This window comes from Lepus europaeus, unplaced genomic scaffold (genome assembly GCF_033115175.1).
Source record: "Lepus europaeus isolate LE1 unplaced genomic scaffold, mLepTim1.pri SCAFFOLD_28, whole genome shotgun sequence".
NCBI classification, from domain to species: domain Eukaryota; kingdom Metazoa; phylum Chordata; class Mammalia; order Lagomorpha; family Leporidae; genus Lepus; species Lepus europaeus.
Window position 1 is genome coordinate 10,679,062 of NW_026909158.1, and position 13,875 is coordinate 10,692,936.

Here is a 13,875-nt window from a genome sequence, read left to right on the forward strand (position 1 = left end):
GTTTCATCCAGTCATATCCGGAGAAACTGGTGTGGAATTCGTATGCAATGGACCGAGAAATTAACAGTAAATATGGTTTTGGAGAAGAGCAAAGTCTTTTCGTTAGGGAAGTGCATAAAATGTCATCTATACAAACAGAAATATCATGTTTGTTTGCCGCAGTTTCTCTAGCTTTCTCCCTAGAAAATACGAATGTGTAGAGCTGGTGTCCACATGATGAATCAATTAGTGTTTCAACGGTACAAAATTAAATGTTCCCTGATAAATATATTCAGAACAATAAAGTCCATCAATAATATCAGGAAAACACTAACACAGAGGCTGTAGCAATATTTCAGATTGAGTTAGCCAAAACAAAACCGGATATTTCTGTATTCAACAAGTCATATCCGGACAAACTTCTGTGGAATTCATATTAAATGGACTGAGAATATCACAGTAAAAATGTTTTTGTAGAAAAGCAAAGTCTTTTCATTAGGCAAGTGCATAAAATGTCATCTATACAAACAGAAATATCATGTTTGTTTGCCGCAGTTCCTCTAGCTTTCTCCCTAGAAAATACGAATGTGTAGAGCTGGTGTCTCCATGTGGAACCAATTAGTGTTTCCAAGCACAAAATTAAATGTTCCCTGATAAAAAACATTCAAACTAATAAAGTCCGTGGATAATATCAGGAAAACAGAAACCCAGAGGCTGTAGCAATAACTGGGATTGAGTTAGCCAAAACACAACCGGATATTTCCGGTTTCATCCAGTCATATCCGGACAAACTTCTGTTTAATTCGTATGCAATGGACGGAGAAAATCACAGTAAAAATCAATTGGAGAAAAGCAAAGTCTTTTCATTAGGGAAGTGCATAAAATGTCATCTATACAAACAGAAATATCATGTTTGTTTGCCGAAGTTCCTCTAGATTTCTCCCAAAAAATACGAATGTGTAGAGCTGGTGTCCACATGATGAATCAATTAGTGTTTCAACGGTACAAAATTAAATGTTCTCTGATAAAAATATTCAAAACAATAAAGTCCATCGATAATTTCCAGAAAAAAACAAACACAGATGCTTTCACTATATTTCGGATTGAGTTAGCCAAATCACAACCAGATATTTCTGGTTTCATCCAGTAATATCCGGAAAAGTGGTGTGGTATTCGTATGCAATGGACTGAGAAAATCACAGTATAAATGGTTTTGGAGAAAGGCAAAGTCTTTTCGTTAGGGAAGTGCATAAAATGTCATCTATACAAACAGAAATATCATGTTTGTTTGCCCCAGTTCCTCTAGCTTTATCTCTAGAAAATACGAGTATGTAGAACTGCTGTCTCTATGTGGAACCAATTACTGTATACAAGCTCAAAATAAAATGTTCCCCGATGAAAAACATTCAAAACAATAAAATCCATGGATAATATCCAGAAAACACAAACACAGAGGCTGTAGCAATATCTGGGATGGAGTTAGCAAGAACAAAAACAGATATTTCCGGTTTCATCCAGTCATATCCGGACAAACTGGTGTTGAATTCGTATGCAATGGACCGAGAAAATCACAGTAAAACTGGTTTAGGAGAAAAGCAAAGGCTTTTCATTGGGCAATTACATAAAATGTCATCTATACAAACAGAAATATCATGTTTGTTTGCCGCAGTTCCTCTAGCTTTCTCCCTAGAAAATACGAATGTGTAGAGCTGGTGTCTCCATGTAGAAGGAATTAGTGTTTCGCAGCACAAAATTACATGTTCCTTGATAAAAAACCATTCAAACCAATAAAGTCCGTGGATAATATCAGGAAAATACAAACACAGAGGCTGTAGCAATATCTGGGATTGAGTTAGCCAAAACAAAACCGAATAATTTCGGTTTCATCCAGTCATATCCGAAAAACTGGTGTGGAATTCATATGCAATGGACCGAGAAATTAACAGTAAATATGGTTTTGGAGAAAAGCAAAGTCTTTTCGTTGGGCAAGTGCATAAAATGTCATTGACATAAACAGCAATATCATGTTTGTTTGCCACAGTTCCTCTAGATTTCTCTCTAGAAAATACGAATGTCTGGAGCTGGTGTCCACATGATGAACGAATTAGTGTTTCAACGGTACAAAATTAAATGTTCCCTGATAAATATATTCAGAACAATAAAGTCCATCAATAATATCAGGAAAACACTAACACAGAGGCTGTAGCAATATTTCAGATTGAGTTAGCCAAAACAAAACCGGATATTTCTGTATTCAACAAGTCATATCCGGACAAACTTCTGTGGAATTCATATCCAATGGACTGAGAATATCACAGTAAAAATGGTTTTGTAGAAAAGCAAAGTCTTTTCATTAGGCAAGTGCATAAAATGTCATCTATACAAACAGAAATATCATGTTTGTTTGCCGCAGTTCCTCTAGCTTTCTCCCTAGAAAATACGAATGTGTAGAGCTGGTGTCCCCATGATGAACCAATTAGTGTTTCCAAGCACAAAATTAAATGTTCCCTGATAAAAAACATTCAAACCAATAAAGTCCGTGGATAATATCAGGAAAATAGTAACCCAGAGGCTGTAGCAATAACTGGGATTGAGTTAGCCAAAACAAAACCGGATATTTCCGGTTTCATCCAGTCATATCCGGACAAACTTCTGTTTAATTCGTATGCAATGGATGGAGAAAATCACAGTAAAAATGGTTTTGGAGAAAGGCAAAGTCTTTTCATTAGGGAAGTGCATAAAATGTCATCTATACAAACAGAAATATCATGTTTGTTTGCCCCAGTTCCTCTAGCTTTATCTCTAGAAAATACGAGTATGCAGAACTGCTGTCTCTATGTAGAACCAATTACTGTATACAAGCTCAAAATAAAATGTTCCCCGATGAAAAACATTCAAAACAATAAAATCCATGGATAATATCCAGAAAACACAAACACAGAAGCTGTAGCAATATCTGGGATTGAGTTAGCAAGAACAAAAACAGATATTTCCGGTTTCATCAGTCATATCCGGACAAACTGGTGTGGAATTCGTATGCAATGGACCGAAAAAATCACAGCAAAATGGTTTTGTAGAAAAGCAAAGGCTTTTCATTGGGCAATAGCATAAAATGTCATCTATACAAACAGAAATATCATGTTTGTTTGCCGCAGTTCCTCTAGCTTTCACCCTAGAAAATAGGAATGTGAAGAGCTGGTGTCTCCATATGGAACAAATTAATGTTTCCAAGCACAAAATTAAATGTTCCCTGATAAAAAACATTCAAACCAATAAAGTCTGTGGATAATATCAGGAAAACGGAAACCCAGAGGCTGTAGCAATAACTGGGATTGAGTTAGCCAAAACACAACTGATTATTTCCAGTTTCATCCAGTCATATCCGGACAAACTTCTGTTTAATTCGTATGCAGTGGACCGAGAAATCACAGTAAAATGGATTGGAGAAAAGCAAAGTCTTTTCGTTAGGGAAGTGCATAAAATGTCATCTATACAAACAGAAATATCATGTTTGTTTGCCGCAGTTCTTCTAGCTTTCTCCCTAGAAAATACGAATGTGTAGAGCTGGTGTCCATATGATGAATCAATTAGTGTTTCAACGGTCAAAATTAAATGTTATCTAATAAAAATATTCAAAACAATAAAGTCCATCGATAATTTCCAGAAAAAAACAAACACAGATGCTTTCACTATATTTTGGATTGAGTTAGCCAAAACCCAACCGGATATTTCTGGTTTCATACAGTAATATCCGGAAAAGTGGTGTGGAATTCGTATGCAATGGACCGAGAAAATCACAGTACAAATGGTTTTGGAGAAAGGCAAAGTCTTTTCGTTAGGCAAGTGCATAAAATGTCATCTAGACAAACAGAAATATCATGTTTGTTTGCCACAGGTCCTCTAGATTTCTCCCTAGAAAATACGAATATGTAGAGCTGGTGTCGCCATGTGGAACCAATTAGTGTTTCCAAGCACAAAATTAAATGTTCCCTGAAAAAAAAAATTTCAAAAAAATAAAATCCTTGGAAAATATCAGGAATACACAAACACTGAGGCTTTAGCAATATCTGGGACTGAATTTGCGAAAACATAACCTATTCTTTCCAGTTTCATACAGTCATATCCAGACAAACTGGTGTGGAATTCGTATGCAATGGACTGAGAAAATCAGCAAAAATGGTTTTGGAGAAAAACAAAGTATTTTCATTAGGCAAGTGCATAAAATGTCATATACACAAATAGAAATATCATGTTTGTTTGCTGCAGTTCCTCTAGCTTTCTCCCTAGAAAATACGAATGTGTAGAGCTGGTGTTCCCATGATGAACCAATTAGTGTTTCAATGGTACACAATTAAATGTTCCTTGATAAAAACATTCAAAACAATAAATTCTGTGGATAATATCAGTCATACACCAACACAAAGGCTGTAGCAATATTTTGGAATGAGTTAGCAAAACACATCTAGATTTTTCTGGTTTCATCCAGTCATATCCGGACAAAGTGGTGTGGAATTCGTATGCGATGGACCGAGAAAAATACAGTAAAATTGGTTTTGGAGAAAAGCAAAGCATTTTCGTTAGGCAAGTGCATAAAATGTCATCTATACAAACAGAAATTTCATGCTTTTTGCCGCAGTTCCTCTAGCTTTCTCCCTAGAAAATACAAATGTGTAGATTGGTGTTCCCATTATGAACCAAATAATGGTTCAAAGGTACAAAATTAAATGTTCCCTGAATAAACATTCAAAACAATAAGTCCATCAATAATATCCAGAAAACACAAACACAGAGGCTGTAGCAATATCTGGGATTGAGTTAGCCAAAAGAAATCCGGATATTGCCGATTTCATCCAGTCATATCCGGACAAACTGGTGTGGAATTCGTATGCAATGGTCCAAGAAAGTCACTGTATAAATGTTTTTGGAGAAAAGCAAAGACTTTTCGTTAGGCAAATGCATAAACTGTCATCGATACAAACAGAAATATCATCTTTGTTTTCCGCAGTTCCTCTAGCTTTCTCCCTAGAAAATACGAATATGTAGAGCTGGTGTCCCCATGTTGAACCAATTAGTGTATCAATGGTAGAAAATGAAATGTTCCCCGATAGAAAACATTCTAAACAATGAATTCCTTTGATAAAATCCAGAAAACACAATCACAGAAGCTGTAGGAATATCTGGGGTTTAGTTAGCCAAAACAAAACCGGATATTTCTGGTTTCATCCAGTTATATCCGGACAAACTGGTGTGGAATTCGTATGCAGTGGATCGAAAATCAGAGTAAAAATGGTTTTGGAGAGTGCAAAGTCTTTTCGTTAGGCAAGTGCATAAAATGTCATCGATACTAACAAAAATATCATGTTTGTTTGCGACAGTTCCTCTAGCTTTCTCCCTAGAAAATATGAATATGTAGAGCTGGTGTCTCCATGTGGAACCAATTACTGTATCCAAGCTCAAAATAAAATGTTTCCCACTAAAAAAACCATTCAAAACAATAAAGTCCATTGATAATATCCAGAAAAAACAAACATAGACACTGTAGCAATATCTGGGATTGAGTTAGCCAAAAAAAAAAAACCGGATATTTCCGGTTTATCCAGTTATATGCGGACAAACTGGTGTGGAATTCATATGCAATGGACCGAGAAAATCACAGTAAAATGGTTTTCTAGAAAAGCAAAGTCTTTTCGTTAGGCAAGTGCATAAAATGTCATCTATACAAAGAGACATATCATGTTTGTTTGCCACAGGTCCTCTAGATTTCTCCCTAGAAGATATGAATATGTAGAGCTGGTGTCTCCATGTGGAACCAATTAGTGTTTCCAAGCACAAAATTAAATGTTCCCTGAAAAAAAAAACATTCAAAAAATAAAATCCTTGGATAATATCAGGAATACACAAACACTGAGGCTTTAGCAATATCTGGGACTGAATTAGCCAAAACACAACCGATTATTTCCAGTTTCATCCAGTCATATCCGGACAAACTGGTGTGGAATTCGTATGCAATGGACTGAGAAAATCAGCAAAAATGGTTTTGGAGAAAAACAAAGTATTTTCATTAGGCAAGTGCATAAAATGTCATATACACAAATAGAAATATCATGTTTGTTTGCTGCAGTTCCTCTAGCTTTCTCCCTAGAAAATACGAATGTGTAGAGCTGGTGTTCCCATGATGAACCAATTAGTGTTTCAATGGTACACAATTAAATGTTCCTTGATAAAAACATTCAAAACAATAAATTCTGTGGATAATATCAGTCATACACCAACACAAAGGCTGTAGCAATATTTCGGAATGAGTTAGCAAAACACATCTAGATTTTTCTGGTTTCATCCAGTCATATCCGGACAAAGTGGTGTGGAATTCGTATGCAATGGACCGAGAAAATCACAGTAAAATTGGTTTTGGAGAAAAGCAAAGTCTTCGTTAGGCAAGTGCATAAAATGTCATCTATACAAACAGAAATATCATGTTTGTTTGCCGCAGTTCCTCTAGCTTTCTCCCTAGAAAATACGAATGTGTAGGGCTGGTGTCTCCATGTGGAAACAATTAGTGTTTCGCAGCACAAAATTAAATGATCACTGATAAAAACTTTCAAAACAATAAATTCCGTGGATAATATCAGGAATACACAAACAAATAGGCTGTACCAATATCTGGGATTGAGTTAGCCAAAACAAAACCGGATATTTCTGTATTCATCCAGTCATATCCGGAGAAACTTCTGTGGAATTCATATGCAATGGACCAAGAAAAGCACAGTAAAAATTGTGTTGGAGAAGAGCAAAGTCTTTTCGTAGGGCAAGTGCATAAAATGCTATGTATAAAACAGAAATATCATGTTTGTTTGCCACAGTTCCTCTAGCTTTCTCCTTAAAAGATATGACTGTGTAGAGCTGGTGTCCCCATGTGGAATCAATTAGTGATTCTATGGTAAAAAATTAAACGTTCCCTGATAAAATATTCAAAACAATAAGTCCATCGATAATATCCAGAAAACACTAACACAGAGGCTGTAGCAATATCTAGGATTGAGTAAGCCAAAACACAACCGGATTTTCCGGTTTCATACAGTCATATCCGGACAAACTGGTGTGGAATTCCTGTGCAATGGACCGAGAAAATCACAGTAAAAATGGTTTTGTAGAAAAGCAAAATCTTTTCCTTAGGCAAGTAGATAAAGTGTCATCATAATGTGAAATTAAGATAGGAAGGGTTAAAATGGAGCTGCTGAGCTGACTGCATATTGTTCTGCTTTTGTACAAAATGCTTTGGCTTGCAAAATGCATTTTTTTAAGATAACTAGATTTTAGCTGACCTTGTAACATGTGATGATTGTGCTAGCTGACCTTGTAGCATGTGATGATTGTGCTAATGCTTTTATGAGATAATTGAGCATATGACTATTATTTTAGGAGCTATGTTAAGTTTTTGGTCATGATGACCCCGTGTTTATGCTTGCTCAAGGTTTTTTGTCCCCTCACCCTGGATCTTATGATGGTTCGTCATGCTGCGGTTTATCTTGTGATCCTTTGTGTCATGCTATGGAGATATGCTAATATTGTGGTTTTCAATCTTAAATACGCTGTGCGGTTGATGATCGCCGCCTCTCTTCTCACACTGCACCAGAGAGTGTTGTTGTGCTTAGAGTTGGCCCATCTGCGCAGATGTAATAAACTTCCTCTTGCTTTTTTTGCATCGGTTGGACTGGAATTCGTGCTTCTGGGGGTCTCTCTCTATAGGACACCAATTTTTAGGGTCCTACATTGGGGGCTCGTCCGGGATTGGAGACCCCAGACCCACGCTCCATTTTCCAATCGGAGGTAAGTTTTTTTTTTTGCTGTTTTAAGTGTTTTTGTGTGTCTGGTTGATTTTTTTATTTTTTTCCCGGAGCGCTTGACGTACCGGAGGTTTATGTTTTACTGAAATTGTGCCTGCAGGACCTGTATCTGTATTGAGCCGATAGTGGGTAGGGGCAGACGTGCCCGGCGCCCCTGGCTCAGCCCTGGAGGACGCTCCAGAGGCGGTATTCTGGTTAGGATTCTGGGGGGGGCCTGGCGGGTGGCAGCCGCTTCGCTCCCATCATTAAGCTTACCAGGGGAGCGTGGCGGGTGGCAGCCACTTCGCTCTTATCGGAAGCTCTGGTTAGGATTCTGGGGGGGCCTGGCGGGTGGCAGCCGCTTCGCTCCCATCATTAAGCTTACTAGGGGAGCATGGCGGGTGGCAGCCGCTTCGCTCTTATCGGAAGCTCTGGTTAGGATTCAGTTCAGTTTTGTCTCGGTCTTCTTCCCCGGGAGAAGGGCTGGTGGCAGCAGCCACTCCCGTCGGAAGTTGTGGTTTCGGTTTTGTCTTGGTTTTGCGCGCAGTGTCTTTGTGAGTTTTGTGATCTGTGAGTCTTGTGGTTGTTTTCTGTGTTTTAATATACTAACCTTACTTGCCTTTCCCCCCCAACATGGGACAGGAATTGACTACACCTTTGAGTCTTACTTTAGATCATTGGAAAGAGGTCCGGGAACGGGCCCAAAACTTGTCTATAAGAGTGCAGAAGAAGAACTGGACAAGTTTTTGTACGTCCGAGTGGCCAGCCTTAAACATCGGGTGGCCACGGGATGGGACTTTTGACTCTCAAATTATCTTACAGGTGAAGAGCCAGGTCTGCAAGGGAGGTAAAGAAGGGCGCCCGAAACAAGTGCCCTACATCTTTGTGTGGGAGGACCTGGCGAAAAACCCCCCAGACTGGGTAAAACCTTTCCTCCTTTCTAACAGGGCGGTGGCAGAGCTCGATCCTACTACACCCACCACCGCCCTGAGGATGAAGCCCAGTTCTGAATTGTCAGCAGTTGCTCTGGGGGTGGCGTCGAGCCCCAAACCCCCTCCGATCCTACCCGCAACACCCCTAGTATCGGAAATTGCAAATCCATTACAGGAATTGGACACCCTCAAACCTGAAACACCCTCAACTCCTCCAGGCAGGCAGGAAGACCTTTTTGATGTTCCACCACCCTATTCCCCTCGCCTCCTTAGGAGGGCACCTTATATCCCCCGCTTCCCAAAGAGGCCCGCGGTGCCCTTTTTGGAAACCAGAAGAGAAATGGAGGAGGAAGAATCCGATGAAACAGAGGAAGATGAAATAGAGGAGGGAGGACCCCCGGCCCGTTCTAACTGGCCGCCCTTCTCCACCTTATAACTGGGATCACAAGCCCTGACAGGACTTGCAGGGCCTGTTTTACTAACATTAATTTTACTATACTTAGGAGACTCAGACTCTACTGCCAGACTCTCCTGAAGAGATTAGCTGAAGGGGTTAAAGTTATTTAGTTAAAAACAAAAGGGGAAGTTTAAGATGGGCTAAGAAACAGAAACTAATTAGGATCCTGGCCACCACAGTTCAAGGGAAGCAGAGTAAGGGAAAATCAGAATAGGCAGGGACCCCGGGAGACCGACAAAAGCACAGAGAAGTGCCCAGAAGGACAGGTCTGCTTAAGATCCGACTAACAACGGAAATCCAGTGGTGCACGTCTGCCACACGGGACTGAACTGACCAAAAACGGCCTCTGCAAGCCAGCGAGAGGAAAGACGGCAGCAGCGGAGTGGTGAGGCTGGGCGACAGCGGCTCCTCCCTCGCTGGGATATGTGTGGTCCGTCACACGGCTGGGGATACTCTATCACCTCCTGCGGTGTCCGGGACGGGCCCACGTGAGCTGACATCCCCCTAGCTTCCGGAGAACAACGGGGACAACAGTGAGAGGCGGTCGAACGAGGTCAGTGGTCTGGGTTTCTATCTCCAACCCCCCCTTCCCGAGAACTTTGCTCGGCGGGCAGAGCTGATCGCTATGGACCAAGCACACCGTGCAGCCAAGAAAAAGGAGTGGGTGAAAATGCACAAGGACAGCAGGTACGCTTTCGCCACTACCCATGGGGAACTCAGAACAGACAAAGGCTTTTCCGACGAAGCGCCAATGTTTCCCCGATTTGGACAACCAAAGGTACTGGGGTCAGATAATGGACCCAGCTTTGTCTCCCGGGCAAGCCAGAGGTGGTCAGGGTGCAGGGGGGTTAGCTAAAGAAAGCTTTATTCAGCTAGGGGAAGCTTTAACCATAACGGAGAGCTGGCACTAGGGACTGGGTCGAGATGTTGCTGATTGATCTGGTCTGGGCTGGATGCGGGGGCGTGGATGCAGCGACAGGCACAGCACTATAACAAACTGGGCAGTGCTGACTTGCGCTGCATTCAAGCTTCTGTAAAGAGACCTTGACTAAATTAATAGTGGAGACTGGCACTAGAGACTGGGTCAGATTGCTGCCGGTAGTTTTGTTTAAGGCTTGCAACTTTTTATTAATTTGGCTAAGGCTTTGCTTAAATGCTCACCTCCCAGGATTTTAAAAAAAAACTTTTGGAAGAAGCAGTCCCTGACTCTACTCTTCGATCTCTTTGCCATGGAGCCGGCGCCTGAGACACGGGGCCTTGAGGGACCGGGAAGCTCTGCCTTCCCCTGCTACTTGTCGCCTGACCTTCGGCCCTCAGAGGAAGGCGCTGGGACCTGGCATCTACAGCAGCTGGACACCCCACGCGTCTTTGGGGCCCCCTTGGCCACCACCGTGCCCCCCCGCAGCCCTCTCCTTGAGGAGCCCTCCCCGGCTGGCTCCTCGCATAGGGACAGCCAGGAGTATCAGCTGAGGCGGGAGCGCAACTCCATCGCCGTGCGCAAGAGCAGGGACAGGGCCAAACACATTCGGGAGCTGCAAGAGAAGGTGTTGGAGTACAGGCTGGAGAACGAGCGGCTGCGCGAATGCGTGAAGCAGCTCACAGAGGAGCTGGCCGTCCTGCGCAGCCACTTGGGAGTTACCGTACAGATTTGGGATACTGTCATTGCTAAGAGAGTACCGCTGACCCAGCAGTACCAAAGTTAAAAGTTAAGGACATAAGAGAAAAGAGTATCGTTGGTAAGAAGGGCTAAAGAGAAAAGAGCTTTTTATATAAGGAAAGGACATGGTTTGTAAATCCGGATGGCTAGTTTACTCTAGACTGGAATGAAAATGGTAAAATGTTTACAGTAAGTCGAAGAGGGTGTGTGAAAGTCGAAGAGGGTGTGTGAAAGTCACAAAAAGTATTTGGGCCAATTCAGCTGGACAGGCACCAGGTATCAACCCAAATTTGTATGACTTCTTCAGGGAAAATTTTGATGCCTTTACACAATTTTTATATAACACTACATTTTTATACTGCCACCCTTTTGCAACTTTCCCTATCCTGCTGATTTGCTTTCTACCTTGTAGCTGACTTATGAGCATATAGGGAAGCAGCTGGCTGCCGTATACCAGTCCAAGTGCCCTGTGCTCCCACACTCGTTCCAGGCTGGGGACACCGTCTACATTCGCAGGCACCAAACCACGAAGCTGCGCCGGACCACCTCACCAACAGTAAAAGTCAACGGATTCATCACCTGGGTCCACGCGTTTTATGTAAGGCACCGGACCTAAGGATCGGCGTGACGGTGGCCATCGCCTTGGCCGTCTTCGTGCCCTCTGTCTCCATTATCATCTGCTTCACCCGCTCCTGCTGCTGTCTGTACAAGATGTGCCGCCGACCGCGCCCGGTTGTTGTCACCACCACAACGCACTCAAAAACCCCTAGAGATAAGACTATTTTGCCCATTTTGCTCTTAGTGTTCTTTTCTAGCATGGTTATAGGAAGCTCAAGCCCTCATACTCCTTATCAAATTACTTGGCGACTTATTAATTTAAGAAACGGAGTGACTGTTAACAGCTCCTCCAGTTTTAATGTTCTTAGTGATTTCTTTCCAGACTTGTATTTTGATCTCTGCCAACTTTTTGATGCTGAAGATATATGTGTGTGGAAGGGAGGAACCTATGCCTGTCCCGGGGGAAAGAATGGAAAATCTATCCCAGGTTGCGGGGGCCCTGAGGTGGGGTACTGTGGGGCATGGGGATGTGAAACCACTGGAAGTGCATACTGGAAACCCTCCTCTTCATGGGACATGATTACTATCGGAGCGGCTCCAGGCATAACGTTTACCGAATGCGGGGGCAGGGATTGTAGTAATTGCCTGGATGGGACGATGGGTAGGTGCCACCTCCAGGTCCTTCGCTTCACTGATAAGAGCAAACAGGACAAATGGGTGGGGCCTAAATCATGGGGCATCTACTTGTATAGACCGGCTAAAGATCCCTTTGCCCTATTCGCCTTGAGCCGGACGATTACTGTCGCGTCCGTATCGGTTGGGCCAAATAAGATATTAACAAAACATAAGAGCCCAACCTCCCGACAGTTTAAAAAGGGAAAACCCCACGGGCAAGTACTTGTCAGGAATCAGCCCAGTCAGATGTCCGCTAACAATCAGTCTAGATTGGTTTCCCCGACACCCGCATTTCCAAATAAGCACGTAGTAACCACGCCCCCTTTTCCCTCTTTACCCAAAACGGAGAATAGGCTCCTCAGCTTAATACATGGGGCCTACCAAGCACTAAATAATTCTGATCCCGATAGGACCCAGGATTGCTGGATGTGCCTTGCCTCACCTCCCCCTTATTATGAGGGAGTGGCTGTCATTGGAAATTGGACCAACCATACTACCGTCCCTCCCCAGTGCTCTAATCTGCCATCTCACTGGCTAACTCTTACCGAAGTATCAGGACGGGGGCTTTGTGTAGGCTCCGTTCCCCCTCAATATCAGGGCCTCTGTAACAAAACCATGACCCTCAAACCGGGCGCCTATTATTTAACAGGGCCAGATGGGGTATATTGGGCATGCAATACTGGCCTAACCCCCTGCCTGGCAGGACAAGCTCATAATCAAACACATGAATGGTGCATCATGGTTGAAGTATGGCCTCGAGTTACGATACACAACTCTGAGGAAGTCTACCGACACTATGAGGGAAATCTCCGGCTCCCTAGGGAACCCGTATCCATAACACTAGCCCTCATATTGGGAGGACTCACAGTCGGAGGCATCGGAGCAGGCATAGGTACCGGAGCCACTGCCCTTTCAAAGGCAAATCATCATCATCAGTTACAGCAAGCCATGCATTTAGACTTACAAGCTCTGGAAGAATCGGTCAGTGCATTAGAAAAATCCTTAACCTCACTCTTGGAGGTAGTATTACAAAACAGACGAGGGCTAGATTTATTATTTCTAAAGGAAGGAGGACTTTGTGCAGCCTTAAAGGAAGAATGTTGTTTCTATGCGGATCACACTGGGGTGGTCAGAGATAGCATGGCAAAACTCAGAGAAAGATTAAAACAACGGCAGAGCCAATTTGAGGCAGGGCAATCATGGTTTCAGAGCTGGTTTAATTCATCCCCTTGGCTTACGACTTTAATCTCCTCTATTGCAGGACCCTTAGTAATATTACTCTTAATTTTAACCATCGGACCCTGCATACTAAATAGGCTTGTTCAGTTTGTTAACGATAGATTGTCTGTCACCCATGCCTTAATTCTAACACAACAACATCAAAGTTTAAAATCACAAGACATAGAAAATAGATTTTAAAATACAGCTATTCCTAAATTTTAAGATTAAAATTTGACCAAAAGAAAAGGGGGAGAGTGAAATTAAGATAGGAAGGGTTAAAATGGAGCTGCTGAGCTGACTGCATATTGTTCTGCTTTTGTACAAAATGCTTTGGCTTGCAAAATGCATTTTTTTTAAGATAACTAGATTTTAGCTGACCTTGTAACATGTGATGATTGTGCTAGCTGACCTTGTAGCATGTGATGATTGTGCTAATGCTTTTATGAGATAATTGAGCATAGGACTATTATTTTAGGAGCTATGTTAAGTTTTTGGTCATGATGACCCCGTGTTTATGCTTGCTCAAGGTTTTTTGTCCCCTCACCCTGGATCTTATGATGGTTCGTCATGCTG

General features: G+C 42.3%; 2 protein-coding genes across 2 annotated transcripts; both read left to right on the top strand.

Moving 5' to 3' along the window:
• The first annotated feature begins 10,076 nt into the window (after window positions 1–10,076).
• LOC133754697 (CCAAT/enhancer-binding protein epsilon-like) lies at window positions 10,077–11,201 on the top strand. Its single transcript, XM_062185129.1, has one exon. It carries the CDS (start codon window positions 10,421–10,423, stop codon window positions 10,892–10,894), a length of 474 nt encoding a protein of 157 aa, XP_062041113.1. The 5' UTR covers window positions 10,077–10,420; the 3' UTR covers window positions 10,895–11,201.
• Window positions 11,202–11,441: 240 nt separating this feature from the next.
• On the top strand, window positions 11,442–13,505 carry LOC133754701 (MLV-related proviral Env polyprotein-like). The gene has a single exon (XM_062185135.1). The coding sequence runs from the start codon at window positions 11,560–11,562 to the stop codon at window positions 13,498–13,500; it is 1,941 nt and encodes a 646-aa protein (XP_062041119.1). The 5' UTR covers window positions 11,442–11,559; the 3' UTR covers window positions 13,501–13,505.
• The last annotated feature ends 370 nt before the right edge of the window (window positions 13,506–13,875 follow it).

Coding starts and splice junctions, on each gene's coding strand:
- LOC133754701 (XM_062185135.1), top strand. CDS start 11,560: ATGTGCCGCCGACCGCGCCCGGTTGTTGTCACCACCACAACGCACTCA.
- LOC133754697 (XM_062185129.1), top strand. CDS start 10,421: ATGGAGCCGGCGCCTGAGACACGGGGCCTTGAGGGACCGGGAAGCTCT.